Source organism: Symphalangus syndactylus, chromosome 13 (genome assembly GCF_028878055.3).
Source record: "Symphalangus syndactylus isolate Jambi chromosome 13, NHGRI_mSymSyn1-v2.1_pri, whole genome shotgun sequence".
NCBI classification, from domain to species: Eukaryota; Metazoa; Chordata; class Mammalia; order Primates; family Hylobatidae; genus Symphalangus; species Symphalangus syndactylus.
Genome location: NC_072435.2, coordinates 126,286,620 through 126,314,270, shown reverse-complemented (window position 1 = coordinate 126,314,270; position 27,651 = coordinate 126,286,620). Strand labels below are relative to the sequence as shown.

At 46.9% G+C, this 27,651-nt stretch overlaps 2 protein-coding genes across 19 annotated transcripts in view; one reads left to right on the top strand and one right to left on the bottom strand.

Moving 5' to 3' along the window:
* The window catches only part of RIMBP2 (RIMS binding protein 2), a 400,662-nt gene that overhangs the window by 161,332 nt on the left and 211,679 nt on the right, over window positions 1–27,651 (top strand). For all 18 annotated transcript variants that reach the window (XM_063615237.1, XM_063615236.1, XM_063615234.1 and 15 more), the window contains one exon: window positions 4,086–4,220. In XM_063615237.1, coding sequence (XP_063471307.1) covers window positions 4,086–4,220 — 135 coding nt within the window. The remainder of the gene's footprint in view (window positions 1–4,085; window positions 4,221–27,651) is intronic.
* LOC134732225 (polyadenylate-binding protein 1-B-like) lies at window positions 4,233–8,145 on the bottom strand. Its single transcript, XM_063615248.1, has 2 exons — window positions 5,595–8,145; window positions 4,233–5,557 (listed from the first exon to the last, which is right to left on the bottom strand). Exons 1-2 carry the CDS (start codon window positions 5,793–5,795, stop codon window positions 5,270–5,272), a joined length of 489 nt encoding a protein of 162 aa, XP_063471318.1. The 5' UTR covers window positions 5,796–8,145; the 3' UTR covers window positions 4,233–5,269.

The following is a 27,651-nucleotide window of genomic DNA, read 5'->3' as shown; positions in this document are numbered from 1 at the left end:
GCAAAGAGAACAGGGTAGTTGAAGAGGCACATCCCAGGAGCCCGGGAAGATGAGGGGAGAAAGCGGTGGGTTTACTTATTCTATACCGAGGGCACTGACATTCACTAAATGCATTGACAAGCCAGGAATCATTGCCCCACCTAAAATGTTTTCTTCTTTAATAGAACTAGAAAAAAAAAGTACATCACTTGCAGATTATCGTGACTTCCTGTAATCTGGTTTTTTCATGTTATTCTTAATGATTTCTCTGAGAGAACATGATTCCTTAGAGGAGCAGAATAGGATGTGTGTTGGTGGAGGTAAGGACTTGGTGGTATGCATTAAAAGGAGGTAGTCAGCAGTGATGACGCTGTGCCTCTGCCTGCAGGGATCTCACTGGAGGTGTCTACCTTGATTCGTTTGCATCCAGCCCATCTGATCATGGTTAGAAACGTCTCTGTTTTATTGTTTGCCGAAATCGTCCCACGATGAAGTAGGTGGACCAGTGGTGTTACATCAGTTGATTTTAGGAGATGTATAGATTTTTAAAAATGTTTTTATGTGATAGCTATTTGTTTCATGTAGTTTAAGAAAAGACATGAGCATATCAAGTAAGTTAATGTGATAGTATAAGGTTTCCTTTGAGAAAGATTTGTGGAGGAAGACTTCAGTGAGTTCCCAAACTTGACACAAGCATGCTTTCCTTTGTGCTGCAACAGTAGTTTTTAACTTGAAAGTGCACGCATATAATTTGAAAAATTAAGTGTATAAAGGTATATGAAAAAAATCTCGTGCTGTCTCTTCTTTCCATACCCAGTGTCTTGAGCCCACTTTCAATACTTCTAGTGGTTTCTTCTTGAAGTTCTTAAATAATAGTAAAAATTGCCTATATTGTGACTTTTTTTTTTGACTTACCAGTTTTCCAAAGTAAAAAATATTAACAGCACTTTCTGGGGAGGTAGATAAGTGGTTCTCAAAGGGCTTTGAGTGGCCAGTTTTGCCTTTCAGGTTTGGTGTTGGGAGACACTTCTGTTTGTCATGATTCAGGGAGACGTGTGTGCTACTGGCCTCTGGTTACTGCTGGCAGGGATGCTGCTGAACACCCCATAGTGCACAGGACAGCCTGCACAAGGAAGACTTAGCTGGCCCCAGATGTCACACTGCTGAGGTTGAGAAGCTCTGTGGTAAATGAAGATTTAGTTATCTTAGTTTCCCTCCCCCAGTCTATACACATAGTTAAATTGTTACTTTAAGTGAATACTTAGTCGTTACATTGTTATTGTGTGTATATTGTTAATGGTAACACGAATTAGTGACTGGTTACATTCCTTTCATTGTATGGCTTTTTAGTTTTCCTGAAGTTATTAATAGCCTGATTTTCAATTGTGCCATTTGCAATCCACGTATTAAAAACTCTTCTCCAGTTCTTTCTGATATCAAAAGCTTTTCTTGAGTCTGTCTTTTCTCTAGATTCTTTATTTCTAAAGCCCTTTGTCGTCTTGTTTCAAACCGATTGCTCTTGAGAGCTAAGGCTCAGCTGTCACCTTGGAATTCTTCTCTATCCCTGTTTAGGGTAGGATTTGTTGTTTCCTGGATGCTGTGGCTTTCCCTTTTATCTTTTTTTTTTTTTCCCACTTGTTTTGCTGCAGCACATCTTCCAGTCATTTCCTAAGAAAGAACATGCTGCGGAGGTACATTTTATGAGTCTTTGCATGTATGGTAATCTCTCTTCTCTATCCTCACACTTGACTGACAGCTTGTTTTGGGTATAGAACCTTAAGTTGGAAATAACAGTCAATCAGAATTTTAAAGACATTCTGTTGGCTTCCAAGATTGCTGCTGAGAAGTCTAATGCCCTAACCCATTTTTTTCCCTTTTAAAATTCCACCTCTTCTTTCTAACAGTTATGGGAAGTATTTAGGGCCTTCTCTTTATCATTCACCTTCTCGAATCTCATGGTACTCTTTGCTTAGGTTTTCATCTGTGTTGCAGAGCACTCAGAGGTCCTTTAATCTAGAACATGTTCTTATGTTTTTCTGACAATTTTCAATTTATCGTGATTCTGGGCAGTTTAAAAACTCTAACAAAATAGAAGTAAAGGAATTTCTGATATTTTGGTTGTTTATGTCAACATGAAGGTCTACTGATATATAATATGGGAATTTTTGTTTCTAAATATTTGGTTGCCCAGATGAGAATTCCCCAAGAGTTTATGTGTAGCATGCTTGTTGGTTTTTATTTTAATTTTAATTTTTATTAATTAACTTATTTTTATTGATTAACTTGAACGATAATAACTCTTTCTGTAGTTGGCTGGGCATCAGTCAGCTGATTGTTATTATTATTTTCTCTTTCTAGAAACCTTATTGGTAAAAGACCTCCTGGATTGATAGTCTCTTTTTTTATTTAATATTTCCTAGCACTTTGGGAGATGTCTTTTATCATCCAAATCTGCTATTAAAATTTTTATTTCAGCAACTATCTTTTTCATTCACAAGAGTTCTTTTTGTCCTTCATTGGTCTTTTTAGCATCTTGTTCTTGACTTTTACATGCTTTCTGAAGATACTTGTTAGACTTGTTGCTTTTTTTTTTTTTAAGCTTGTTTGGTTGGCTGGATGATCTCTCTCTCTTCTGGGTTTTATCGTTATATTCTTTTACTCTTCCATATTAGAGGTTTTTAGATGAAGCTGTACTCCTTGGTTGACTGCTTTTGGAGCATAGTCTTGACAGGTTGGGGGAGGTCAGTGGTGAGCTCACTCCAGGGTAGCTGAGGGAGCTGAACACATTTTGTTGTAGAAGCTCCTCATGTCAAACGTGGTCTTTGCCCTTGGATTGTAGTTTTCTACCAAAATATTTCCAGTCTCCTGCCTAGTTTGAGAGTGGTGTGGGGTAGCATCCACCTACCTGCTTAATGCATTGGGTCTGGGGAGGGGTATCTGCAGGCGGGCTGTCTAATTTCTGTTTTCAGTATAATAGCACTTGGCTGTTATGACCTCTACCTGCTGCATGTGAGTCCTGAGCTCCCTCATTAAATATCTCTAGAAAATAAACTTCAGTCTCCTGCCTAGATGTCTTTCCCTCACAGATCGCTTGCACAAAATTCTAAATTTTATTAGATTCTAGCTTGAACTAACATTATGCGTGCCTGTTCTGGTATTCCCTGTCAGACGGAGAGTCCTGGAAGGCCTTGATCTTACTCATGCTTGGGCCTAACAGCTGTCAGGACCTTTGCAGGTGCTCAGAACATGTTTGATAAATTGAAATAAATTGAATTTTGGCCATACAGATGGTTTTTCAGCTCCAAGTTCTAGGATAAAGCCTCACTTGCTTTTTATCCTTCCTCTCACTCCTGCTGGTTCATATGGATGCAGGATATTAGCAAGCTTTTTGATAAAACCTAAGTTAATTCAATTTGTCATCTTATTCTGTGGTTCTGAGCAGGTTAATAACCCTTTTTAACAAAACAGAAGTAAAGAAGTTTCTGATATTTTGATTGTGCATGTCAACATGAAGGTCTAATGATATACAGGAATTTTTGTTTTTGAATATTTGATGGCCAAGGTGGGAATTCTTTTAAGAGTTTACTATGTGTAGCATGCTTGTTGGTTTTTATATATATTTTTATTAATTAATTTGACCTATAATAACTCTTTCTGTCATCAGCTGGGCATCAGTCACATCTTGATAATTAAGGATATGTGCAGTGCATGCCCAGATATTGACTTGTGCCCTCAGTTCTGTCCCTTGCTATCATCTGTCTAACCTGGATAATTAGACCTAAGTGCCTTTCTCTTGGCAAATTCAGGAACTTGATGATCTACTCAAGGAGTCACGAAAGCTTCGTGTCAATGGCTGTGTTGTATTGTTGCATTGTTCCATACCAGGAAATTTGGTTGAAGGGAAAGAAAAATCTCAGGCTGGGAGGACCATGAGTTCAGTTTCAAATCTGTCCCTCACTCAGCCCTCAGTGTTCGGAACTGGAAAATGGTAGCAGAATTCCTGCCTCTCCCTGGCTCTTAGGCATCAAGGAAGGTGAAGGAGGCAGACAAGCGAACTTGCAAGTCATTCTTTGGTGACAGAAGATTGTGTCTGCTTCTTTCCGCAGCTTGGAAATGACCCGCCACACCTGAAGCCTGCAGGTGCTGAGGCCACATTCGATCAGACGCAAGCTTTCGGTGACCCCTGGGGAAATTTCCCTCTTCCTGTCCTGAGACCAGGAACTCAGCAGAGAAACTCTGTGGTAAGTCGTCCTTCCTTTTCTCAGAAGCAGTATTCCTCTGTGTCAGTTAGGGGCTGTGTCTGTTCTTTCATGGTTTGTTGATTTATTTGAGGCATATTTATTGAGTGCCAACTGTATGTCCCCTCGTTAAGAGGACTGAGTAGTAAGCAGAGCAGATGTGGTCCTTACCCTCACAGAGAGAGAAACATCATGGGGAACAGCCGTGCAAAGGCCCTGAGGCAAGAAAGAACTTGATGCCTGAAAATCTGGGTGTCTAGCACACAGATGGGGACAAGTGGACAGGGCAGTTCATTCAGGACCTCAGGGCTGGCTGTGCTAGGGTACTGATTCTACATCTTAAGAACAATGGCCAGAGAGTAGTGATTGATTTTAGGTGGAGAATGACATGATCCAATTTTTATTTTAATAAGATCGCTCCTAGTTCTGAATGGAGGTAGAGGTAATCGTGGGAGCAAAGAGGATTAGGCGGCAACCCTGTAGTCCACATGACTGGCAAGGGTGGCCTGCACCAGGATGCTAGTGGACGTGAGGGTCATTGGAGAGGTCCTGGATATATTGGGGCAGCAGGACCTGCTAGCCATTGTGATAGACTGGGCTGAGAGGGAGTGCAAGGGGGTGACAAGAATGGCTTTCATATTTTTGGCGTGGGCTGCATGGTGGAAGGGGAGGACCATTTCCTAGGATGAGAAAGACTGAGAGAGCAGTAGAAGTATGGGGAGATTCACATTCAGGTTTGCGCTGAAGCCCAGTTTTGAGTTTGAGTTACCTGACCAACACCTAAATACAGGTAAAAATCCACAGTTCAGGTGGATGTGGATCCACAGTTTCATGGTCAGGTTCAGGGTTCAGGAGAGAACTCTAGGCTGGTTTCTTCATTCCTTGTGAAATGTTTGGTTTGAGGTTTCCTGTGCAGAGGTGTGATCTGAACTCAGGGCAGTAGTTCACCCTGTGTGATCATGAGACAATCTTGGGTAGTAAGAATAACAGCTGCTTTCTGTTGCTAAAGGGTTTCAACCCCGAAATGGCTGGCTAGGCACTGGTGGCACTGACTATTCCATCTGCATTTGATCCCGCAGCAGAAGATCAATCAGCTGGACCTTTGGTGCCCCTGCTTGGGCTTGGCAAATGAATCTGAGTCTCAGATTCCGGTAAGCATGGTGGTGGTGGAGGAGATGGTGATGATGCCAGCGGTAGTCCTGGTGATGGAGGAGATGGTGATGATGCTGGCAGTAGTTGTGGTGATGGAGGAGATGGTGGTGATGCTGGCAGCAGTCGTGATGGAGAAGATGGTGGTGATGCTGGCGGTAGTCATGGTGATGGAGGAGATGGTGGTGATGCTGGCAGTAGTCATGGTGACAGGAGGTATGATGATACAGTAGTTGTGATGGAGGAGATGGTGATGACTTTGGTAGTCATGGTGATGGAGGAGATGGTGATGATGCTGGCGATAGTCATGGTGATGGAGGAGATGGTGATGATGGAGGAGATGGTGGTGATGCCAGCGGTAGTCATGGTGATGGAGGAGATGGTGATGCTGGTGGTGATGGAGGAGATGGTGATGATTTTGGTAGTCATGGTGATGGAGGAGATGGTGATGCTGGTGGTGATGGAGGAGATGGTGATGATTTTGGTGGTAGATAGTCATGGCAACAGAGGAGATGGTGATGATGCTGGCGGTAGTCGTGGTGACAGAGGAGCTGATGGTGATGCTGGCGGTAGTTGTGGTGATAATGGTGGTAATGGATCCAGTCAGTATGTGTTCAGTAGACCTAAATCCACACCCAGTCCTCTGATTCCTATTTTATGCATTCATTTTCCATACAAGAAGGCAGAAAAGGTCTGATGTGAAACTTAACTCTTTCCAATGTAGGATATATACTTGGTAATCATTTGTTTCTCGTTACAATAGAGCCACTAATCATCACATAATGAGTAAAGGCAGCATCCTTGGAGGTGGGTAAGATTCCTGAAAAATATTTCAAAACCCTTTTGTTTTCATTATTAATATAATGGTATCAGTTTCTTCAGTGAATATAATTTATGACAATATGGTTATCTGTATGCCCTAAAAAGACAAATTGTGTCATTAAGAACACTTTCAAAGAGTGTGTTTCAACTGAGTGGTGTGGGTTATTAGTTGTAATTTTTTTCCAGTGCATTTATTATACTTGGCCTATGGGATACAGAAGCCAATCTGTCCTCCTAGGGATCACAAGCAGATTATTTTGAGGGCTTATTACTTTTTTGATATTTTTAAATTTTGGTCATTCTAGGGTTGGAAGCTAGAGTGGAGTGATGTATGTGTGTATGAGTCTTTCCTATATTTGGAATGAGCTGGTCTTTTTTTGATAGATTGTTGGCTGCTTGGAATTGCAGATGCATCATTAAGCTATTGCATTTAAATTTAGCTCTTGTTCTCACTCTAGAAGGGAATGGAATGTTTGAATTATTTCACCATGAAGGGAGAGCAATTAGAAAATAGGTCCTCATGACTGTTTGAAAGAGTGGGCCTAGTTCGTGAGTCTGAGATGGGCTGCACATTTGACTTGGAAGAGGAGGCTCTCTCGGAGTAGCTCCAGTCTGGAGGAAGTTAGAGCTGCCTGAAGCACACCTCAGTGGCTGCTAAATTTTAATCTCTCCAAAGGCAGCATTTCCTGTCTAAATCCACAATGACCATTCTCAACGGCTCTGTCGTTTCCCTCCATCCAGACAGGTCTCAGCGCCCCACTATGTCAATAAAACATATTAAGATGCTTATTCACAGATCTGAGTTGGAAAAGTTATCAACAACTTTCACAGGGGTTGTGAGTAAGTGTGAGCAGCTTTAAAGTTATGCTCATTTCAAAATCACTGCAAGAGAATAATTTGAATGTGCCTAGCATAAAAAGATGAATGTTTAATGTAATAAATATCCTAATTACCCTGATTTGACTTTCACACATTATATGGGTATATCAAAATATCACATGCACCCCAATAATATGTCCATCTATTATGTATCAATTTAAGAAACCCAGATACATCGGCTGGCATGGTGGCTCATGCCTGTAATCTCAGCACTTTGGGAGGCTGACATGGGCTGATCACGAAGTCAGGAGTTTGAGACCAGCCTGGCCAACATGGTGAAACCCCGGCTCTACTAAAAATACAAAAATTAGCTGGGCGTGGGGTCGTGCACCTGTAATCCCAACTACTTGGGAGGCTGAGGCAGGAGAATTGCTTGAACCCAGGAAGCAGATGTTGCAGTAAGTCGAGATAGCGCCATGGCACTCCATTCTGGGCAACAGAGCAAGACTCCATCTCAAACCCAAATATAATCCTAGTTAAAGTGAATTAAATCCATACAGTAACAGAAAAAAACAAAATTATTTTACCTTGTCAGCAGATTTGAAGGGCAGCAGATGCTCACTGAAAAAGTCACATCTCACAGAGATGTATAAAGTGAAACATTAAAGTCCCCTGATAAATATTTCCCATTCCTAATTCCCATTGGCAATCATTATGAGTCTGGTGTTTCTTTTCAGAATTCTCAAACCTTTCCCCACGCATACACAAATACACACACACACACACACACACACAATGTCTTGATGTAAAATAGAGGCAGGTGTATAGACAAAAGTGGATGTGGACACACAACTCTATGTGTGCATGTCCAAGTACACACATAATCTGTTCTGCAACTTTTAATTTTCATTACTTACATACTAAATTTATATATTTAATTTGTAAAATCTCATGTATCTTGACTCTTCTACCAAGCTAACCACTGTCATCAGTTTGGACCTTCCAAACATATGTGAAACTCTGTCCTATAATTTTGTATATGCTTTAAAGAAAACTATATTTTTCTGCAGATTAGTATTTTCCATTTCCAGAACATTTCTTAGAGACCTTTGCCTGTTATTTCCTATGAGTACGTTGGCACCCAACCTCAGCCTTGTAAATCGCTGTGTATCACCCAGCAGTGTAGCTATACTGAGTGTCTTAGCCTGGGCTCTCCTAGAGCAAGCCCAAGGTAAGGATTCCAGCAAAAGTGGTTTCATGGGGAGGTGACCCCAGGAAATTTTGGGAGGGGAGTGTGGAAGTGAGACAGGGTAGGGCAGGAAGTCAGTAATGGGTGTGTGTTATCCAGCCAGTTGCCACTGTGGGTGATGGGGGCTCAGTCCTGCTGTGGAACCCCTCTGGGAGACTGTGGTGTATGCCATGGGATTATCTGCTTGAGGGATGAGGGAGCTGGGGTATTTATCCACCGCACTCTTCACTTGGCTGAGGCGGTCTTGCAGATGCATGGAGGCTCCAGCATGTCTTGCTTGCCCTGCGTGTAGGCCAGGCTTGGGTCTCAGCTAGACTGAGCCCCCAGGCACAGAAATGCAGGTGTTAGTGGTAATCAGCTTGGCGTGCATGGAGTTGAGTGCTAAGAGGTTATGGGAGGCAGCTTATGCCCACTGAAGGCACTTGCTGCTGTTGATGAACAATTGTGCTATATGTATATGCACACATAGATGACAACAGTTAACTAACTGTCCCCTAACCACGCCTAATTATTATCAGTACTACTGCAGGGAACATATTTGTCCATGCTACCTGTGTACATTACTCTAGAATCTATGCAAATGTGCTTCTGCTTCAGGGGGTGGGGGCAAGGTGAGGGAGAGCATTAGGGCAAATACCTAATACATGTGGGGCTTAAAACCTAGATGACAGGCTGATAGGTGCGGCAAACCACCATGGCACGTGTATACTTGTGTAACAAACCTGCACGTTCTGCCCATGTAGCCAAGAACTTAAAGTAAAATAAAAGTGCTTCTATTTGTATAAGTGTTGAAATATATAGAAAAAGCTAAAGGGGAATACATGTGTGTGTTCATCATAGTATGCTTTTTAAATTCAATAATGAAGTATGGAATTACCTCAGTCTTCAATAGTATTCAGTTGACCTTAGTTTTGTATGTATTTGTGTAAGTAGCCCAGCAACCTGATTTTATACACTACAGATGCTTGGCAAATATTTGTTGAGATAAGAAACCACTGATACTAGAAGGAAATGGCCCCACCAGTATCCCCAGACCTTAGTCCACGCCATCTGTTCTTTCATTTTCCCTGTTAGATGAGTCTTCTTGTTCCTACCTGCAGGGCTTAGCAGGCAAGAACTGTTTACTCAATGCCATAAGCTCTGGGAACAGCGGTTACATCTAAGCGTTGAGCAGGGTCAGAGAGAGAGAGAAATTTTGTCTTCTGTGCCTTTTGTGGAGAATTTTGCGACTATCAGCCTAGTGAAGGCATTGCCTAAATCTGCCAACTAGCCCAGTATTTCCAAGAGTGTTGTACAGGCAATAAAATAGACAAAAACAATCAACAAACCCTAGCTAGCTATGGTCATGTATTTATTGGAAAAAATACAGTTATTAGGAAAAATATAACTAGTAGGCCATGTGCAGTGGCTCATTTCTGTATTCCCAGCACTATGGGAGGCAGAGGTGGGAGGATCGCTTGAGTCCAGGAGTTTGGGACCAGCCTGGGCAACAAAGTGAGACTCCATCTCTATTATCAAATATATATCATATATAAATATATAAAAAAATACTAGAGAATTATATGTACAATTAGTGAATAGTGAATTTATATACAAAATAACTAGTGAATTAACCAACAGTTTTGTGTTGTAGTTTCCTTTTTCAATATAATTATGTATGTAAAACACAAGCTCATTTAAAGAAAGAGGGTCAGTTAATAGTTGGCACAGAGATGGCAAAACTTGTGATGTTTGGGGAAATCTCAGTTCCCTGGAATCTCCCATGCAGCCTTGTGGGGGCTTCACATGTGCTCCAGCAAGCCACAGGCCATGCCTGTTACCCAGGATCTAACCTGAAACAAACAGGCCTGCAAGTTCTCAGGGCTCATTTTTACAGGACCCCAAGACTAACTGTCTCGGCCTAATTTTATTTGTGCGGAAATGTCTAGTTAAAATGGCTCTTAATGTCATTACTCTTCATGACTAAAGCAATTATATATTTTAAATTCCATTTTGTTGGTTTCATTTTGTTCTGTTATTATTTTTTTAAAGCAGACAAGTCAACATGGAATGGGCTCTGTTGATATTGAAGTCTCAGTGCCAGTTATAGTCAAACGAGTCATTAGTGCTGTCCTGGGCCTGTGGGGAAGTGTGTGTGATGCTGGCCTGCTGGCCTCAGTACCAGGCTGGGTTCAGCGATGGTTCCAGGTTTACCTTCCAGGGCAGTAAAAGGGTAGAGTACAAATGTGTTTGGCAAGAGCTTTGGAAATATCGAGGAAATAGTCACACTTCCAGCTATGGTACACAGGTCTCGGTATCATCCATTTCACTCCTGTCTCTTGGTAAACTCGGGCCCTAGGATGTCATTTACTTGCTCCTTTTGTTCTGCAGGACAGATAAATGAGGCTGCTGATATAGCCGTGTGCTCAGAGAGGCCTTGGGGCTTGCTATGCCCCGTGGTATTATACTATGTGTGTTGCCGTCTTCAGAGTTCAGATGACACAGAACCAGCTCAAACTAGCCTCAGCAAAAACGGGAGTTCTTGACGGGTGTAATTGAAGAGAGGAGATTCTAGCTTCAGGAATGGCTGCATCCAGGAACTCTGCCGATGTTTTGGGAATCTTCATCCTTTTCCTCTGTGTTGGCGTCAGTCTAATCAGAGGCCCTTAATCGTGCATTTGGAGTTCACAGGCCTGGCGCTGTTCCCATATTGTATTATCATATCTACAGTTAGGCCCAAAAAGCCAGCAGGGCTGTGTACGACCATGGCATGGGCCCCCTGCTTTTCTCTCATGGGGAGGATCCACCTGGATTCCATCACCCTAACCCTCACCTTTCAGAAGACCCATCTCCAGAGCCTGGTGACTGAACTCAAGGGTTTCCAACTCACCTAAGGTCACTTTCCACGTAGGAATGACCATCTCCCAGGGAGCTGGTAAAAAAAAATGAACCCACCCTCACTAAGGGGTGACTCCATCTCCTTACGGAGGTGTGTGCATGTTTTCAGGCCTCCCCATTCAGCCAGATCTCAAGGCAGGTTGCTCGCCCGCCTTTGGCTAATGTAACCATGCCAAGGATGGCTCCCAGGGCTCAAGCCACACAGGTGCCCCAGGCCCGGAGTCCAGGTCTGCAGGTTCCAGGTGCTCACCACTGCTGGGTGGGGTGGTCGACTGCGGGTCACAGAGGTAGGTCTGTTACGGGGTGAGTGGTGTTCCCTGCAGAAAGAATGTTGGAGGCCCAGCCCCTCAAAATGTGATCTTACTTGGAGACGAGGTCTTTATAGAGGTGACCAACCTAAAGTGAGGTCATTAGATTAGGCCTTAATCTACTATGACTGGTGTCCTTACAGAGAGGGGGATTTGGATGCAGAGAACACTGGCGGGGATCGGGGTGATGCTTCTAGGAGCCATGAAATACCAAGAATGCCAGCCACCACAGAAGCCGGGGACAGGTACGGGCAGAGCCTGCCTGTGAGCCTCAGGAACAGCCCTGCCGACACCCCGAGCTTGGGTGTCTGGCCCCTGGGACTGTGGGGCCGTGCATGCCTGTTCTTCAAGCCTCCTGGCCTGTTGTACTTTGTCATGGCAGCTGGAGGAAACTAACGTGAGGTCTCTAGTTGCAAGAGCAGAACCTGGTGCTGGCCACCTGAAGGGGAAGGGGATTTGCTAGAAGGACCAATGGTGAGGGCCAGCGAAGCGTTAGGGATTAGGACCAGGCATCAGGGAGGAGGAGAACTGCAGGATGACCTGCCTGGTGTGGGAGGGAGGCGGGGACGTGCTCTGGCCGCTGGTTCTTTTTTTTGTCCTTGGGTCCCTCTGCTCAAGATTTAAATTCAAGGGACTGATTGTTTAATTGCCACCGCTTGGGTCTTGTGCCCATCCCTTGGCTAGAGAGGGTGAGGTACCATGATTGTCCTCAGCAGACCACTTCCAAAGCACAGCCCAGAAGCCCTGACCAGAAGGGTGAGCCACTGCCTCGGAGGCCCTTTTCAACCCATTGCCGCAGGGGTCCAGGAACCTCTTTCTCTACATCAAGTCAAGTCTGCACACCATGTGTCGTGGGGCAGATTTCAGCACAGCCCCGCACACCTGCTCCATGTTGGCCCTCTGTCTTCCTCACGCAGTGCACCAAGGACAGCATGTGTCTGCAGGACCACCTCTTTGCCAACACAGTTACTGTCCTTTTACGTGCTTTGACCGGCTGTCCACCCCGGGCCTGTGCAGTCTCCAAGAGTAACCAGGCAACAGAAGCATTTGCCGCTGATAGACATCCACAGAGAGCAGCCAGCTCCCCGGTGCAAACAAAAGGGCTTCGGATTAGGAGAGGAGGTTGATAAGGAACCGTGAGCACAGCTAGAGCTTACTCTTTAACCCGGGGCCGTGGCATTTGTGCGGTCCCCTTGGTGACACGCCGTGGCTAGATTAGAGATCCACACTGAGCAGTCGCCGTGGAAGGAATAACACGTGCGTGTGCATTTCCTGTCTTGTGTGAACATCTCCCAGACCCCTTAATACAGAACTGGGACTTTCCAAAATCACCGCGTGATTTAGCATGGGTAACTCGCATGCATCATCTCCACTCTGTACACTGGAAAGTTTTAGATATCTTTGAATTTGAAGGGCCAGTTTCCCAAGGAGTAAAAAAAGGGCGTAATGATTTCAGCCCTGGAAGAGGTGAGGGAATGAAAGCTCTGACTGAACTCCAGAGATTGGTTTTGTAAAGCAGTGACTGTTGCATAGCACCCTCCGCTGCCTGAAATCGTGTGCGTTTGTGGTCTGTGTGACCTGCTATAATGTGGACTTCGCTGAGGAAGGGATTTCACCTTTGCTCGCATAGTATTCCCAGTACCTGGAAAGCTGCTCTGAAAATAGTGCAGAAGTTTGTTAAATAAATAATTGGATGATTGAAGGAAGAAGTGGATTAATGAATATTAACATAATGGGAAAACATATTTCTTCAGTTTTGCCTATTTGGTGCCATAATTTGAAGGTTGCTTGCTACAAAGTAAGGAGTGTGTGTGTGTGTGTGTGTGTGTGTGTGTTTAACATAGAAAGTCCATCAGCAATAAAGCTGTTAACTAACTTCTGGCTTTTAGATAAAGACCCATTTGTGATGAAAGTCTGGATAGAGGTCCAAATATTCATCCTCTCTTCCTCCCTCCATCCCTTCTTTCCTTCTGTCCTCTCTTTCTAGGTGGGCTGAGGCTTGCACTATTAGCCAGATACTTGTACAACTGGGTGCAGCTAAAATCTCTTCTCCATCCTGTTCATGCACAGTCTCCCATTTACGTTGCTTTATGTTGTTGAAATTTTGAGTTTAAGATTATTTACATTACAAAGCTATAAAGATGTTTCCGTCTAGGCACTTTTAATGGAAGGCATTTTGCCTGAATCACTTCCTGAGGAGCCTCCCACCTGCCTTCAGGATGCTTGTTCAGGTGTGGCCGTGGGCAGGAAGGGCCGCAGAGCTCCTGGGAGCCCACAGCACTAGGCAAAGAGGCGACCACACTAGCCCCTGGATGTGGCGAACCTCATCCTTCCCCATCTGCTGAAAACCGGGATGTTTCAGGGAGGGCGAGAAACCTAAGACTGAAGGGAACCTGATCTTTTTGTATTTACCAGGAGGAGGGGGCCAGGAGGATCCCGCTGTGGGGCTCCTTGGACCAGGACCCATGGAGCGAGAGGAAGATGCTACGATATATCCAGTGCTGTACATTGTCTATAAAAAAGGTTAATTAACACGTGTAACCTTCTAATCTGATGTTCTCTGGAAAGAGCTTTTTGTGTTGACTCGACCAAGCCAGGAGTGAATGTGATGAGAGGAAGGCATTGAGTGCTGATCATATGCGGTATGAATGATTATTTAGATAATACATTAATATTAGGCCTGGCATTGACGCACAGTTACGGCAGGCAACCTGCCATCTAGGGGACTGGAGAACATCATTAGCTCTTCATTAGCAAAATTGCTTTGGGTTTCCATGACACTTACTAGAGTTAGATTTTCTTTCTTTTTCCCCTTTTTTACTTTTTTTTTTTTTTTTGTAAAGATGAGGTCTTGCTGTGTTGCCCAGGCTGGTCTCAAACTCCTGGGCTCAAGTGATCCTCCGGCCTCCGTGTCTCAAGGTGCTGGGATTATAGGTGTGAGCCACCACACCCGGCCGAGTTAGATTTTTCTAAGAATCTCCGAGTTCTAAAGAGACCTGGCAATCTGAAAATCAGCTGATACAATCATAGTTTTCCAATGATTGGACAGGATCTCCAAGTAGCCCAGACGACGGAGCGATTCCTGTTCTACCACAATAATCTAATTCAGATGTGCTCTGTGAATTCAGTACTGGGGTGCCTCTGCGGACCTTTGAGGACTGAGGGTGCTGGGCTGCTTTGCGTCAGGTCATAGACACTCAGCCCAGGGCCCTCTCTGTTACTTTCTGAAGCTTCAGCTGTGTTAAACAAGCAGCAGCCCACCTTTGCTAGAGGAAAGGCCTCCTCCAAGCCCTTCTCAGTACCTCCCGCTAAGCAGCCTCTAGCAGTAACTAAAGCCAGTGTCAGGTGAAACCTACTTGTCATTTCTGCCTGGAGCTGTAGCTGGCCTAGGCCTGTGGGGCCAGAGCATTGATTGAACTCTCAGTTGGTGCCCCAGGGCAATGTGTGCTAGGAAAAAAACGGAGTCTGGTGAAGGGAGATGGTGACTCACTCCTTCCAGTGAGGAGGGAAAGGAAATGTCAGCGAGAGGCAGAGGGCAGGGATGACGTCATTTGCATGAGGACGGACCTGGGTTCCAAGCCTGGTCCAGCAGCTCCCAGCTGCAGGGTGTGGGCCTGGGCTCTCGTTCCCTAAGCCTTTGCGTCCCTGTGTGCTGGAGGGAGGTGGCAGCACTAACTTGGGGTGGGGGGCGGGGGTGGGGGATTGTTGGTGACAATGAAACACAGAAGAGACTGGTAGGGTCTCAGCACCAGGCATGGCCCACAGGAAGCTCTCAGAACATGAGATGTAAGGCTGGCGGTCCTGGAAAAATGAGAGATGGGGTGGAACCTCTCATCAGTGGGACATGGGGGGCTCTGCAGAGGAGGAGGGGCGCCCCTGCACCCCAACTTCAGGTCAGCAGCTGACACCAAGGCCCATGTTGCGGGGACCCACAGCCCACAGAAGCAGTCCCCGAAAACCTTTCCTTTCTGCTCAGGCCTCTGGCAGAGCTCTCCAGGCCTCTGTGCTGGAAACCAAACTCACCCTCTGACTTCTTCCTGTGGTCCTGGTTGTGCCGGCCAAACTCTTTGCTGGCTGCCACATGGCAATGTAGAAGGAGCTCTCCTGTCACTGGGAGAGACTCCAGAGCACTGTGCTGACCCCATCTTGGGACGTTCACGTCTTCCTGCCAGCCCTGGGCTCTGCCTTGATGAGCTGGGAAGGTGCGGGATTGGGAAGATTCCTTAACCTCTATCCCATTCGTTGTCTCCTAGGACGGTGTCCTGCACATTTGGGCGCTCAGTAGACATGGCTGATGGGTGAGCGACTTTTTCTATGCCTCAGTTTCCTTAGCTCTTAAATGAGTTTAAAAATAATCCTGCCTTGTAGACAGGTTTGAGGAGAAATCAGCAAGCCCTCAAGAGGTTTGCAACTGTGGTAGTTGCTCAGGTGATTCTGCGCTGGCCCGAGCCAGGAGCCCTTCTGAAAATGGCGACAGTCAGAGAAGATGAGAGGAGGAGAGACTAATAGGGGAGGCAGAAATAAGGAGAGAGGAGGAGAAGGGAGCAAGACGGAAGAGAGAGAGACATGGGAGAACAGATGGGGGTACAGAAAGGAGAGGAGAGTGGGGAACCAGAGACAGAACGTGGCATGTGTCTAGTCGTCGTCTTCAGATGTCTAGGGATGAAAGGGGACACCGTGAGCAGCTCCCCGTTTATCTGGTGGGGAACGTGCAGGCGGAACGTTGTGATCTGTAACGTGAGACATCCCTTCTTGGACACAGCCCAGCATGCAGGTTTAAGGATGCGAAAGGCGGGGTGTGTGCATCCGACTGCGTCACTCTCCTGCCAGGCAGGGAGACTGGTACCTGCCAGAGGTGAGAAAACGAACGCTGTTGTCTAGACCACGTCCCTTCCCAGAGCAGGAGGGCATCTAAGAGGCATACAAGGACTTCTCCACGTAGCTTGTCTGGGTGGGCTCAGGGGGGCTTCCAAGAGTGATGGCAGACGTTTGAAACCTGTGCCAACCACCACAGGAAAATGTCTGTCACTGTTCATGAAAAATGGTACTGTTTAAACTTAGTGGGCATTGGTTTTCTTAATCCTCCTTTCCTAATTCTTATACAATGTCACATTCCATAGCCCAGGTAAGCAATGCATGTCCCTCCACCCCTTTCTCCCTGTCTATAATCAAAGACAAATACCTGTATCCCCACAGCTAGGCCTTGGGGGATTTGTTGGTTTATTAAAATGAGAATCTAGGCTAGGCCTAGTGGCTCACACCTGTAATCCCAGCACTTTGGGGAGGATGAGGTGGGCGGATCACTTCAGGCCAGGAGTTCAAGACCAGCCTGGCCAACATGGTGAAAACCCGTCTCTACTAAAAACACAAAAATTAGCCAGGTGTGATGGCAGGTGCCTGTAATTCCAGCTACTCTGGAGGCTGAGGTGGGAGAATTGCTTGAACCCGGGAGGTAGAGGTTCAAGCAATTGTATATTATATTGTATATACATAGTTATGTATACATAATACACATATGTATATATACATAATACACATATATACACACATACATGTGTATATATGTATATGAAATATACATGTATATTTATACACATACACACATAAATACACAGTATCTGCACGTTTCCTGCCAGACAAATGAGGAGCTGTCCAAGCTGTCCTATTTCATACCTACACATCTGAAGAGGACACACAAGTTATCAAAAAATATGTATATAAATAGTTTATAAAACATTTTATAAAGCACATATAAAATATATGTATTTATATACATATATTTTATATATCTGTATTTTATATACATATATTTGATAACTTGTTTTACTCAGAAGTGCGTCATGAATATTTTTCGTGTCAACACATAGAATTCTAACTTGTGATTTTGCATGGCTTCATTGTAGTCTGTGGCACAGATACACCACGATTTTATTTGACCACCGTGAAAAGATGTTCCTAGGCAGACCTGCGAGATTTCCCCGTTTTTCTTCGCCTCGTCAGCGCTGTGCTAAAGATCTTCATGCGCACATTCTTATGTTTTTTATTTTATGGAATCAATTTCTGGGAATCTCTGGGTTAGAATTTGTCTATGCTTTTTAATTACGCCTCCGAGAGATGGCTTCACAGAAAGACTCCAGGACTCAACATTCCCACTGGTTCTGTATGGAGCGGCCTGTTCCTTTTTCCTCATACCCCAGCGCTGGCTGTTCCTGCTCTTCAGTTTTCCCACATCTGACGTGTGAGAAGTGTTGTGTTGTCAGGGCAGAGGGAACGTTGTCAGTCTGTTTACGTTGCTCACTGAACGTCTTCTGAGGATAAGGGGGGTTGGGCACAAGGTTGGAAATTAATCACTTGCTTTTCGCTGCTGATTCCTGCGGGTGCCGCCCCGACTCCTGTTAGCCCTTGGCCGTAAGTCACTTCTGTTTCTTTATTGTGCTCTTTAACGAACGGGAACAACGGCATTGATTTCTTCTGCTTCCAATCACAAAGTATATGGGCAACTGTGTTACCCAGTCTGAAGTGCTACCGAAACATAAAGTGTAGGCCAGCCTGTTGTGTCAGATGGGACAGCGTTCAGCTGCAAGTAACAATAGAACCTGCTAACACTGCCCTGCAGAGACCGGGCTGGCTTTTCTCATGCAGAAAGTCAGAGGCCACCATTGCAGAGGTGGCATGAGGGCTGAAAGGACCTGCCTCCCTCCCTCTCTGCTGTCGTTGGGGTCCTATGGTGGCTGTTGCACCTTCTGGCATTGTGCCTGCATCCCAGGCAGGAAGAACGGAAAAGGCCGATGAGGGCTGTCTCTTAATGAGACTCAGCTGTGTTTTGTGTTTTTTTGTTTTATTTTTTTTTTTTTTGAGACAGAGCCTTGCTCTGTTGCCCAGGCTGGAGTGCAGTGGTGCGATCTCGGCTCACTGCAGCCTCCGCCTCCCAGGTTCAAGTGATTCTCCTGCCTCAGCCTCCCGAGTAGCTGGGATCACAGGCACCCACCACCACACCCAGCTAATTTTTGTATTTTTAGTAGAGATGGGGTTTCACCACATTGGCCAGGATGGCCTCGATCTCCTGACCATGTAATCCACCCACCTCGGCCTCCCAAAGTGCTAGGATAACAGGCGTGAGCCACTGTGCCTGGCTGAGACCGAATCTTTACCCAAGAAAGGAAGAAGTCTGTGCTGGGCGTTCCCTGCTTGCCTCCCAGATCCACCCTCTACTTCCTTCTGTGCTGTCCTCTGCCCGCGGGGTGGGGGGCTGGGCGCACTGGACTTCCTCACTCAGGTTCTCTTGCCCAGTGGCTTCCAGGTGGCTTGGCCGATGAGGTTGCAGCAGGAGCCTGGAGATTGAGGCAGGGGTATCTGTGGGTTGCCCATTGGCCCTCCAGTGGGGTGGTTGCAGCTCCCACAATTGGAGTACCTGGGGGTGGCGTCCCCTGCCTTGTTGGCCCCGGCAACCCGCCAGCACTGCTGTTAACTCTCCCTCCATCCCATCCCCTCATTACTCACCAGGCACGGCCTTCTGGCTGGTGTCCTGGATTCTGACAGATGCGACTTTCCGAAGGGCACTCCTGAGGACAAAATGTCACCTCGTCATCCTTGTCGGCCGGGGAGCTGGGAAATGTATATCAAGGAAGGCCAGGGAGAAACAGCTGGGGAATGGTAACCCAGGGTCTAAGTAGCCTGTGCAGGTGGCAATGATGGGGGGCTGGAGACTAGGTGGAGGCTATGTAATCGTTGGGGTTACCCGGGAGGTTCTGGACTTGGGGGAGGGTGGAGGGAAAGGAGAAGCTGTTTTACCCATCCGGGTTCTATATTGCAAGTGACAGATCCCAGCTCAGCCCTGCAGGCTGTGTACCTTGCTTCACCCCGATGGGGTCTAAGCCCAGAATAAGGTACCAGGGTCTGCATCCAGGGGAGCCTGTGGTGATGTCAGCACAGTTTGGTTACTGGGGAAGCCAGTTGTTCAAGACGTAGAGCTGTGTTTGACAAGCTCCTCCAGGTTTCTCCCGATTTTGCATTTACACTGTTTCCGCTGAAGTCTTCCCATCACAGTCTTCACCATCCTGTCAAGATGGTGTTTTAAGAATTATTTTAAAAAACACCATTTTTCCATAATGTACTCTTTTAGCTTGGGTTGCTGTACAGAATACCCCAGACTGGGTGCTGGGCTGGGGACCCCCAACCTAGGGTGGCTTTTCATTAACCCAGCAGCCAGGCCCAACTTTGTCTGGATTGGGCTTTGCACACAGCAGAGCAGCTCACGCACTGTGAACTTTCAACCCCTGGCCTGAGGGCTTGTCTAAGCCAAGTAAATATTCATACTTGAGAGAGAAGGTGATGCTTTATGAAAAAGCCAAAAACCGGATCCCCTGGCCAACTGAAACACTCGGGGCCGTACTCGGCCCTCAGAAGGCCTGTTTTCACCGTGGAAGGTGAGGCTGATGGAGTGAACAGGTGGCGGCCTGTTCTCCAGTCTGGGCCGGACACAGGCCAATCCAAGCAGCTACTCTCCTTGGAGGCCACCTCTCTGGCCCAGAGAGGTGACCTTGCGTGACTCTGAGCTGTGCTGTGTGACGTCCGAGCACCTGCCCTGGCACGCTGTCTCTGGAGGACTCGGGTCTGCTGCCCAGATCCCTGCAGGCCCCGTGGGCTCTTCAGGGCAAGGACTCATGACTCCTTAACTATCCAGGACATGCTTCTCAGAGAATGCATTGTATCTACTTCAGGTATCAATCCTGCAGCCAATTGGTTTTCCCCAACTTTCTACTTGCAAAGCAACTTCTTAGGCCTGGGGTCCTCTCTTGCAGGTGCCCTGCACGGCAGAGAACTTTTTCCACCACAGCCTTTGTGTAACAGACAGTTACATGGGTTTCATGGGGGGACATGGGTTCCGTGTCTGCTTGCCGGGCCTGAGCTGTTTGTCAGGTGTACAACTGTGAGAGCCTTGCAGACCAGAATCCAAGACTCTGCAGTACGTGTGTGCCGGGGCGGGACACGAGCTGTTGGAGGAGAAAGCCATCAGTGTATTTAGAGGCAAAGGGCTCCCTAAATCGATGCTGTGCAGGCCTCCTGAAGGTCCTAGCCCAGGCTACGGAGGTAAATCCTCTCCGTAGGAGAGGCGTCCCCGCCAGCATGGTGGCATCTGCCGCTTACACCTGCAGTGAAGGCCGGCAGCCGGCAGCCAGCGTCTTCCAGCCGAGGATCGGGGGCAGCGATGCGGGTCAATGAAGCAGCCCCGGGCGCTCTGGCTTCTGCGGGAGTGGAAGACAAAGGGGCCCCAAATATCCTGCAACGTATTGTCTGATGGAAGCTGCAGCTCAGAGAGATCCTTTACAGGAGGGACGTCAATCATCAGGGAGGACAAGGAGGCTCCTGGAGTGGCAGGCACTGAGTGCTTCCCCACTGTGGGGTCTGGGGGAAGTGGGGGCAGAGCTCATGGGATGGGAGGGGAATGTGCGGTTCCGGGAGCTGCGGCGGCTCCCCGTCCCTGTGGTGTTGGCAGCCATGCCTGGAGGCCGGAGCCCGTGTCAGTGGCCTGAGGCTGAGTTCAGGCTCTGCCTGCTTTGGGTGGCGTGGCTAGAGGCACAACGCTCCTTTCTCCTGGCCTTTTTGAGGCCTCCTCTGTGAAATGAGGTGTTGGATGAGACTCCCCAGGGTGAAGTCACCTGGGAGCTGACCCTGCTAGAGCTTTAGAAATGAGGGAACTCGAAGGCAGAGTGGCCGCGGACTCGCTGGGCAGCAGCAGCCTCCGATGGATGTGAGTTTCTGAGACATTGCAGGTGTTACTGGGGGGAGGCGACAGTGAATTTAAAGCAGGAAAAGTACTTTTATCAGTCACAAAATGTTTGTTAGTCTCTTGTACGTTGTTAGGACACTACTTAGTTTTTACCCTTTTGTTTTTATTTATCAAAGAGATAAGGGTTTATTAAATCTATTAAGTATTATACAAGCATGGAGAGGTTTTTAAAAAATTACCTGACTTTTGGGGCCACACAGATGGCGTAGACCCTCCCTTCAAAGTGTAGCTCTAAGCCCTGGAAATGGAGCAAGACTTGATGAAGAGAGGACCCTGGAAGCTGAAATGCCAGAGGCCCCAGAACGGGAGGGGCTGGGAGGAGCAGGCTTCCCATTTCCCCCTGAGAATGGGAGGGGCTGGGAGGAGCAGGCTTCCCATTTCCCCCAGAACGGGAGGGGCTGGGAGGAGCAGGCTTCCCATTTCCCCCAGAACGGGAGGGGCTGGGAGGAGCAGGTTTCCCATTTTTCCCCCATGATGGTTGACTTTGTGCCAACTTGACTAGGTTAAGGGATGCCCAGAGAGCTGGCCACACACTATTTTTGGGGGTGCTTGTGAGGGCGTTTCTGAAGGAGGTGAGCATTCGGATCAGTGGAGTAGTGAGGAATCGTCACAAATGTGTGAGGGCATCCTCTGATCCATCGAGGGTCCAAGCAGAACAAAAAGGCAGGGGAGAGGGGAATTTGCTCCATTCTGGAGCTGGGACTTCCGTCTGTCCTGCCCGCCGATGCTGAAGCTCCTGGGTCTCAGACCTCTGGACTCCGGGCCCCGACCAGTCCCCTTCCAGTGTCCTACCCCCACTTCCCAGACCTGCAGCTGTGGGCTGGGAGCGATACCGTTGGCTTCTCCAGTTGAGAAGCGTGCAGTCTCAGGCTGAATTCCCACCATCAGCTTTCCTGGCTCTCCAGACAGCAGATCATGGGACTTACTGGCCTCTGTAATCACATGAGGGAACTCCCCAAATAAGTCTCGTCATGTGTATCTATCCTGTCCTATTTCTCCAGGGAACCCTGACTAACCACCCCGCTTCCATCCAACAGAAGAAAGTGACCCAGGGCCAACGTTTCCTGACCCCTGACCTCATCAGAGAAGGTCCCCCAGGTGGCTCAGTTCTCCTCTGGTTGGGTCGGGGTCCCTCTGACCATATCACTAAGGAGGGCTAAGCAAGAGCCCTGCCAACATCAGTGTCGGGATTTCATTTTTTTTTTTTTTTAATGGCTGAACAGCATTCCGTTGTGTAGAGAACACATGTTCTTGGTCCATTCATCCATCGATGGACACTTGGGTTGATTCCACACCTTGGCTAGTGGGAATGGTGCTGTATAAACGTGGGGGTGCAGACAGCTTTGCGACAGACTCAGTTCATACATGGGGGTGCAGACAGCTTTGCGACAGACTCAGTTTATATGTGGGGGTGCAGACAGCTTTGCGACAGACTCAGTTCATTTTCTTTGGGTCAGTGCCAGTGGCATAGTGGGCTTATGGCCATTCCATCTTTGCTTTTTGAGGAACCTCCATACTGTTTTCTGACAACATGGATGAACCTGGAGGATGCTCCATTAAGTCATTAGGCACAGAAAGACAAATACTGAATGACCTCACTCATACATGGCAGCTAAGAAGTTGATCTCGTAGAAGTAGAGAATGGAATGTGGTTACCAGAGGCTGGGGTGCTGGGGGGCATGGGGAGATGCTGGTTAAAGGATGTGTAATTACAGTTAGACGGGAGGGTGCGTTTCAGATCTACTGCACTGCAAGCTGACCATAGTTAATGATGATGGTTAAAAACGTTGAGAGAGTGGATATTAAGTGCTCTCACCACAAAATAACTATGAGGTAATGTACTTGTTAATTAACTAGATTTAACCGTTCCACAAGGTACATGTATGTCAAAATACCACGTGATACATGACAAAATCATATAAAACAAACCAGAGTCCTAAAGAGGAGTGGCCTGGGCAGCGCTCTGTCTCTACGGGGCCTGAGTCACCCCTCCCCAGCAGAGATGCTTCTCCCCACTGCCCACCTCCCCCCAGGAGGAGGGCCCTAGCCCAACAGCTCCTGGCCTAGGGAAGCCTCTTCATCTCTGAGGAGCTGAGACTTCCCTCCTCCCCAGTAGAGAGACACCAAGGTGGGTGATCAGACCTGCAAGAGGGACACGGAGCCTGGACTGAAGGTCTCTTTGGCCTCGAGAACTTGAAACTTCCCTGAAGTGCCCAGAGAAACCAGTGTAGGCAGGAGGCTGCATGCAATGCCAGTGGGCTGTGCGTAGGGAATGCTGTCTGCGACCTCCTGTGGTGGCGTCATTGGCCTTCCTGCCCAGCATCCTCTATTCCTAAGAGTGTCTTGGTTTCCCATTGTCCTGTTGTGTGTTGTTTTATTCAGCCACGAGCTTGGAGAACTTGCCCGTTCACAACAGAAACCAAAGTGTTTTCTAGCAGCTCTTTCCACTGGGTATTTTTCCTTTTCCTGCCCTGGTTCCCAGGCAGGGGCTGTGGGGTCAGACATGGAAGGTTGACTGATTGGAAGTGCTCTCCTAGGATGCTGAATCTTTGAGTGAATCAGGGAAAAAAAAATCAACGTTTTGAGCATATTTACTTCTGTGGCAAGTTTCCAGGTTGGGGGACAGGAACTTCTGGCAGGTCCTTTTGCAGGGGAACCCCTACCTTCTGTGCCTGGCCCTCCAACCCTCTGACCCCCACACATTCCCACATCCTGCTGGGAGCTCCCCTTTTGGTGGAATCATGGCCTTTATTTCTGATGCTTGCACCCAACACTGAACCTAAGCGGCTGTAAAAATGGATGCCTCTGCATGGTCAGCGTGGAGAGAAAAGTGGAAAAAACGGAGATGGAACTTGAACCTGGTGGAATGAATAGTTTTCTGGGGCTCTCCTTACTGAGTGCTCTGAGCAGTTTCTGACCAATGCAGGCTCCTCCTTGCTGGGGAGTCGGATTTGCGTCTGACTCGCTCTCGGGCTGAGTATGGAGAAACAGTTGCCGGTGAGGATGACTTAGGGAGGTGGTGTTTTCATGCCTGTCCCCGAGAAACTCACAGGAGATGATCAAAGCACCATGAATAAGCAGTGTGTTCCCACCGAGCGTGTGGAAACATGGTCCTGGGTGTGGAGACATGGCAGAAACCCTGTGAGAGAAACCCACGGATGCACAAGTAGCCACGATTAGCCGGGGCACTGTGTGGCAAATTCAAGGAAATCTGTCGACTGGAGGCACCGTCTATTAAATATCATCTTAATCAGCCTGTTAAATTGTGATCTGAGCAGATGCGGTCATGGGTAGGGCCCTTTCTCCCCCATGGAAACATCAGCAAACACTTAACGGGAATATTTCAGATGACTGGGTCTGTGGGAGAGTGAGTGCTCTGCCCAGGTGCGTTACAGGATTTAAGCTGGGGCTATTTACAGAAATTAAACGTGAAGAAGGAACACTTTCTACACCTCAGGCTCACTGGTAGGGCGAGCTGTGTTTAAAGAATTTGAACTGGGCCGGGCGTGATGGCTCACGCCTGTAATCCCAGCACTTTGGGAGGCCGAGGTGGGTAGGTCATGAGGTCAGGAGTTCGAGACCAGCCTGGCCAAGATGGTGATACCCCATCTCTACTGAAAATACTAAAATTAGCCAGGTGTGGTGACATGTGCCTGTAATCCAAGCTACTCGGGAGGCTGAGGCAGGAGAATTGCTTGAACCCGGGAGGCGGAGGTTGCAGTGAGCTGAGATCGTGCCACTGTACTCTAGCCTGGGTGACAGAGCAAGACTTCGTCTTAAAGAATTGGAACTGCTTGTTGTGGTGACTTGGACTGTTGCAGCCTTGAGACATTTTGCTTTATTTTTGACTTCAAGTGAAAGCCAGGCTGTAGCACCAGGGCAGAATTCTTCGCAAGGGTCGTATTTAGAAGGTGAGGAGGAGGCTGGAGACTCTCTCCAGTTCATGATCTCTACCGCTTGCTCCGACAGTTTACAGCTCATGAAGTGCAGACTTTCAGATAAGGTTTGGATGGAAGCCACTAAGAGTTTTGCTATAAATGGCGAATCCCAAGAGACACTCCACAGAATACCTTTTGGGACGTGTTGGCTCAGCTTCCGCCTCTTCAACCTGCACTTCTCCCCGCCTCCGCAGCGCTGGTGCAGTGACAGCCACCTAAAGACCTGCCTCCTTGTGTGGAACTGGGGAGCTGTGTAGACGTGTGACTCCCTGCCCACGCGTCCCGCTTGTGCCTCTCTGCAAACCCTGTGCTTCCTTTTTTATGGCCTAGCCCAGGCAGTTAGTGGTAGAATAATAGTGAGAGGGGGCAATCCCAGGAATGCAATGCTCTGACTGTGATTTTTAATTTGGGAGAACGTTTTTTCTTAGAAACATACAGACAAGAAAACACCTGTGTGTAACTCCCACCATATAGACTCTCAGGCAGGGCCAATCTTTTTATTTTTTTATTTTTTACCATATTTACTTCCAGTTGTTATTGTTCATACTTTCAAAAAGTTACATATTAACCTTTCATTTTTAACTTTTTTTTTTTTCTTTTTTCTTTCTTTTTTTTTTTTGAGACAGAGTCTCACTCTATCTCCCAGGCTGGAGTGCAATGGCACGATCTCGGCTTACTGCAACCTCTGCCTCCTGGGTTCAAGCAATTCTCCTGCCTTAGCCTCCCAAGTAGCTGGGACTACAGGCTCCTGCCACCATGCCTGGCTAATTTTTTTTTGAATTTTCAATAGAGATGGGATTTTACCACGTAGATCAGGCTGGTTTCGAACTCCTGACCTCAAATGATCCGCCCGCCTCAGCCTCCCAAAGTGCTGAGATTACAGGTGTGAGCCACCGTGCCTGGCCCATTTTTAGCTTTTACTTATGAAAAATTTAAAGCATACCTTGAAATGGCAAGAATAGCACAATGAACCCCCACACAGCGCACAGACGCAATCATGTACGAGCGTTGTCATATTTGCTGTCTGCCTGTCTATCATCATCTATTTTTTCACTGAGTTATTTCAAAGTTGTAGATATTGTCACTTTATTACTACTTTATTATGCATCATTAAAAATAAAATCATTTTATACATAACCACAATACCATTATCATACCTAAAAATTAACAGTATTTCCCCAATAGCATATGGTGTTCAGCCCATATTCAAAATTTTTAGTTATCCCCAGGACATTTTTTATACCTTGTTATTCTGATTGAACCCAGATCCAGCCACTCCTCATGTATGATGTTGGCAGCCACGTCTTTTTAGTCTCTTAGTTGGAAACATGGTTTCCCTATATGATTGATTTATTGAAGAGACCAGACCACCTTTAAAAATAAATCAGGCATCACAAGTAAAGTTCAATTCTTTGATTTATAGACTCTACTGCAACACCTACCCACCCTCCACTCCCGGAAACATCCATCATATTATTAGGATAGTAGGTATCTTTTCAGGTTTTAAAGCATACTTTCACAGTCCTGTGTCCTGAGCAATGGGAGGAGTTCTGAGAAGGGCGTGCTGGCGATCTCGTCATGTGAACCCCGCAGTGCACTTGCACAAACCTAGCCGGGGAGTCTACTGCACCCCGAGGCTGTGTGGTGGGGCCCATTGCTCCTGGGCTACACACCTGTGCAGGGTGTGACTGTACTGGACATTGTAGGCAACTGTAACACAATGGTAGGTATGTGTATATCTGAACATGTCTAAACCTTGCAGAAAAGGCACAGTAACAGGCAGTATAAAAGATAAGAAAAAGAGGCCGGGCGTGGTGGCTCACGCCTGTAATCTCAGCACTTTGGGAGGCCGAGGCGGGCAGATCACGAAGTCAGGAGATCAAGACCATCCTGGCTAACTCGGTGAAACCCCATCTCTACTAAAAAATACAAAAAACTAGCCGGGCATGGTGGCGGGTGCCTGTAGTCCCAGCTACTCGGGAGGCTGAGGCAGGAGAATGGCATGAACGTGGGAGGCGAAGCTTGCAGTGAGCCGAGATCGTGCCACTGCACTCTAGCCTGGGTGACAGAGCGAAAGTCCGTCTCCAAAAAAAAAAAAAAGAAGATAAGAAAAGGGACATCTGTATGGCGCACTTACCATGAATGGAGCTTGCAGGCCTGGAAGTTGCTCTGGTGAGTGAGTGAGTAAGTGGTGAGTGAATGTGAAGGCGTAGGATGTTCCCGTGCATGACTGTAGGTTTTATGGACACTGAACACTCAGGCCGCACTGAGTAGCCTAAAACATGATTCAAAGGCATTTTTCGAAAATTGTTTTTCTTCAATAATCAATTAACCTTAGGTTACTGTGAGTTTTTTTTTTTTTTTTACTTCTTTAAAACCTTTTTGACTCTTGTAATAACACGTCTTGAAACAAAGACATTGCACAGCTGCACAAAAATCCTTTATATCCTTATTCTATAAGATTTTTTTCTATTTTAAAACA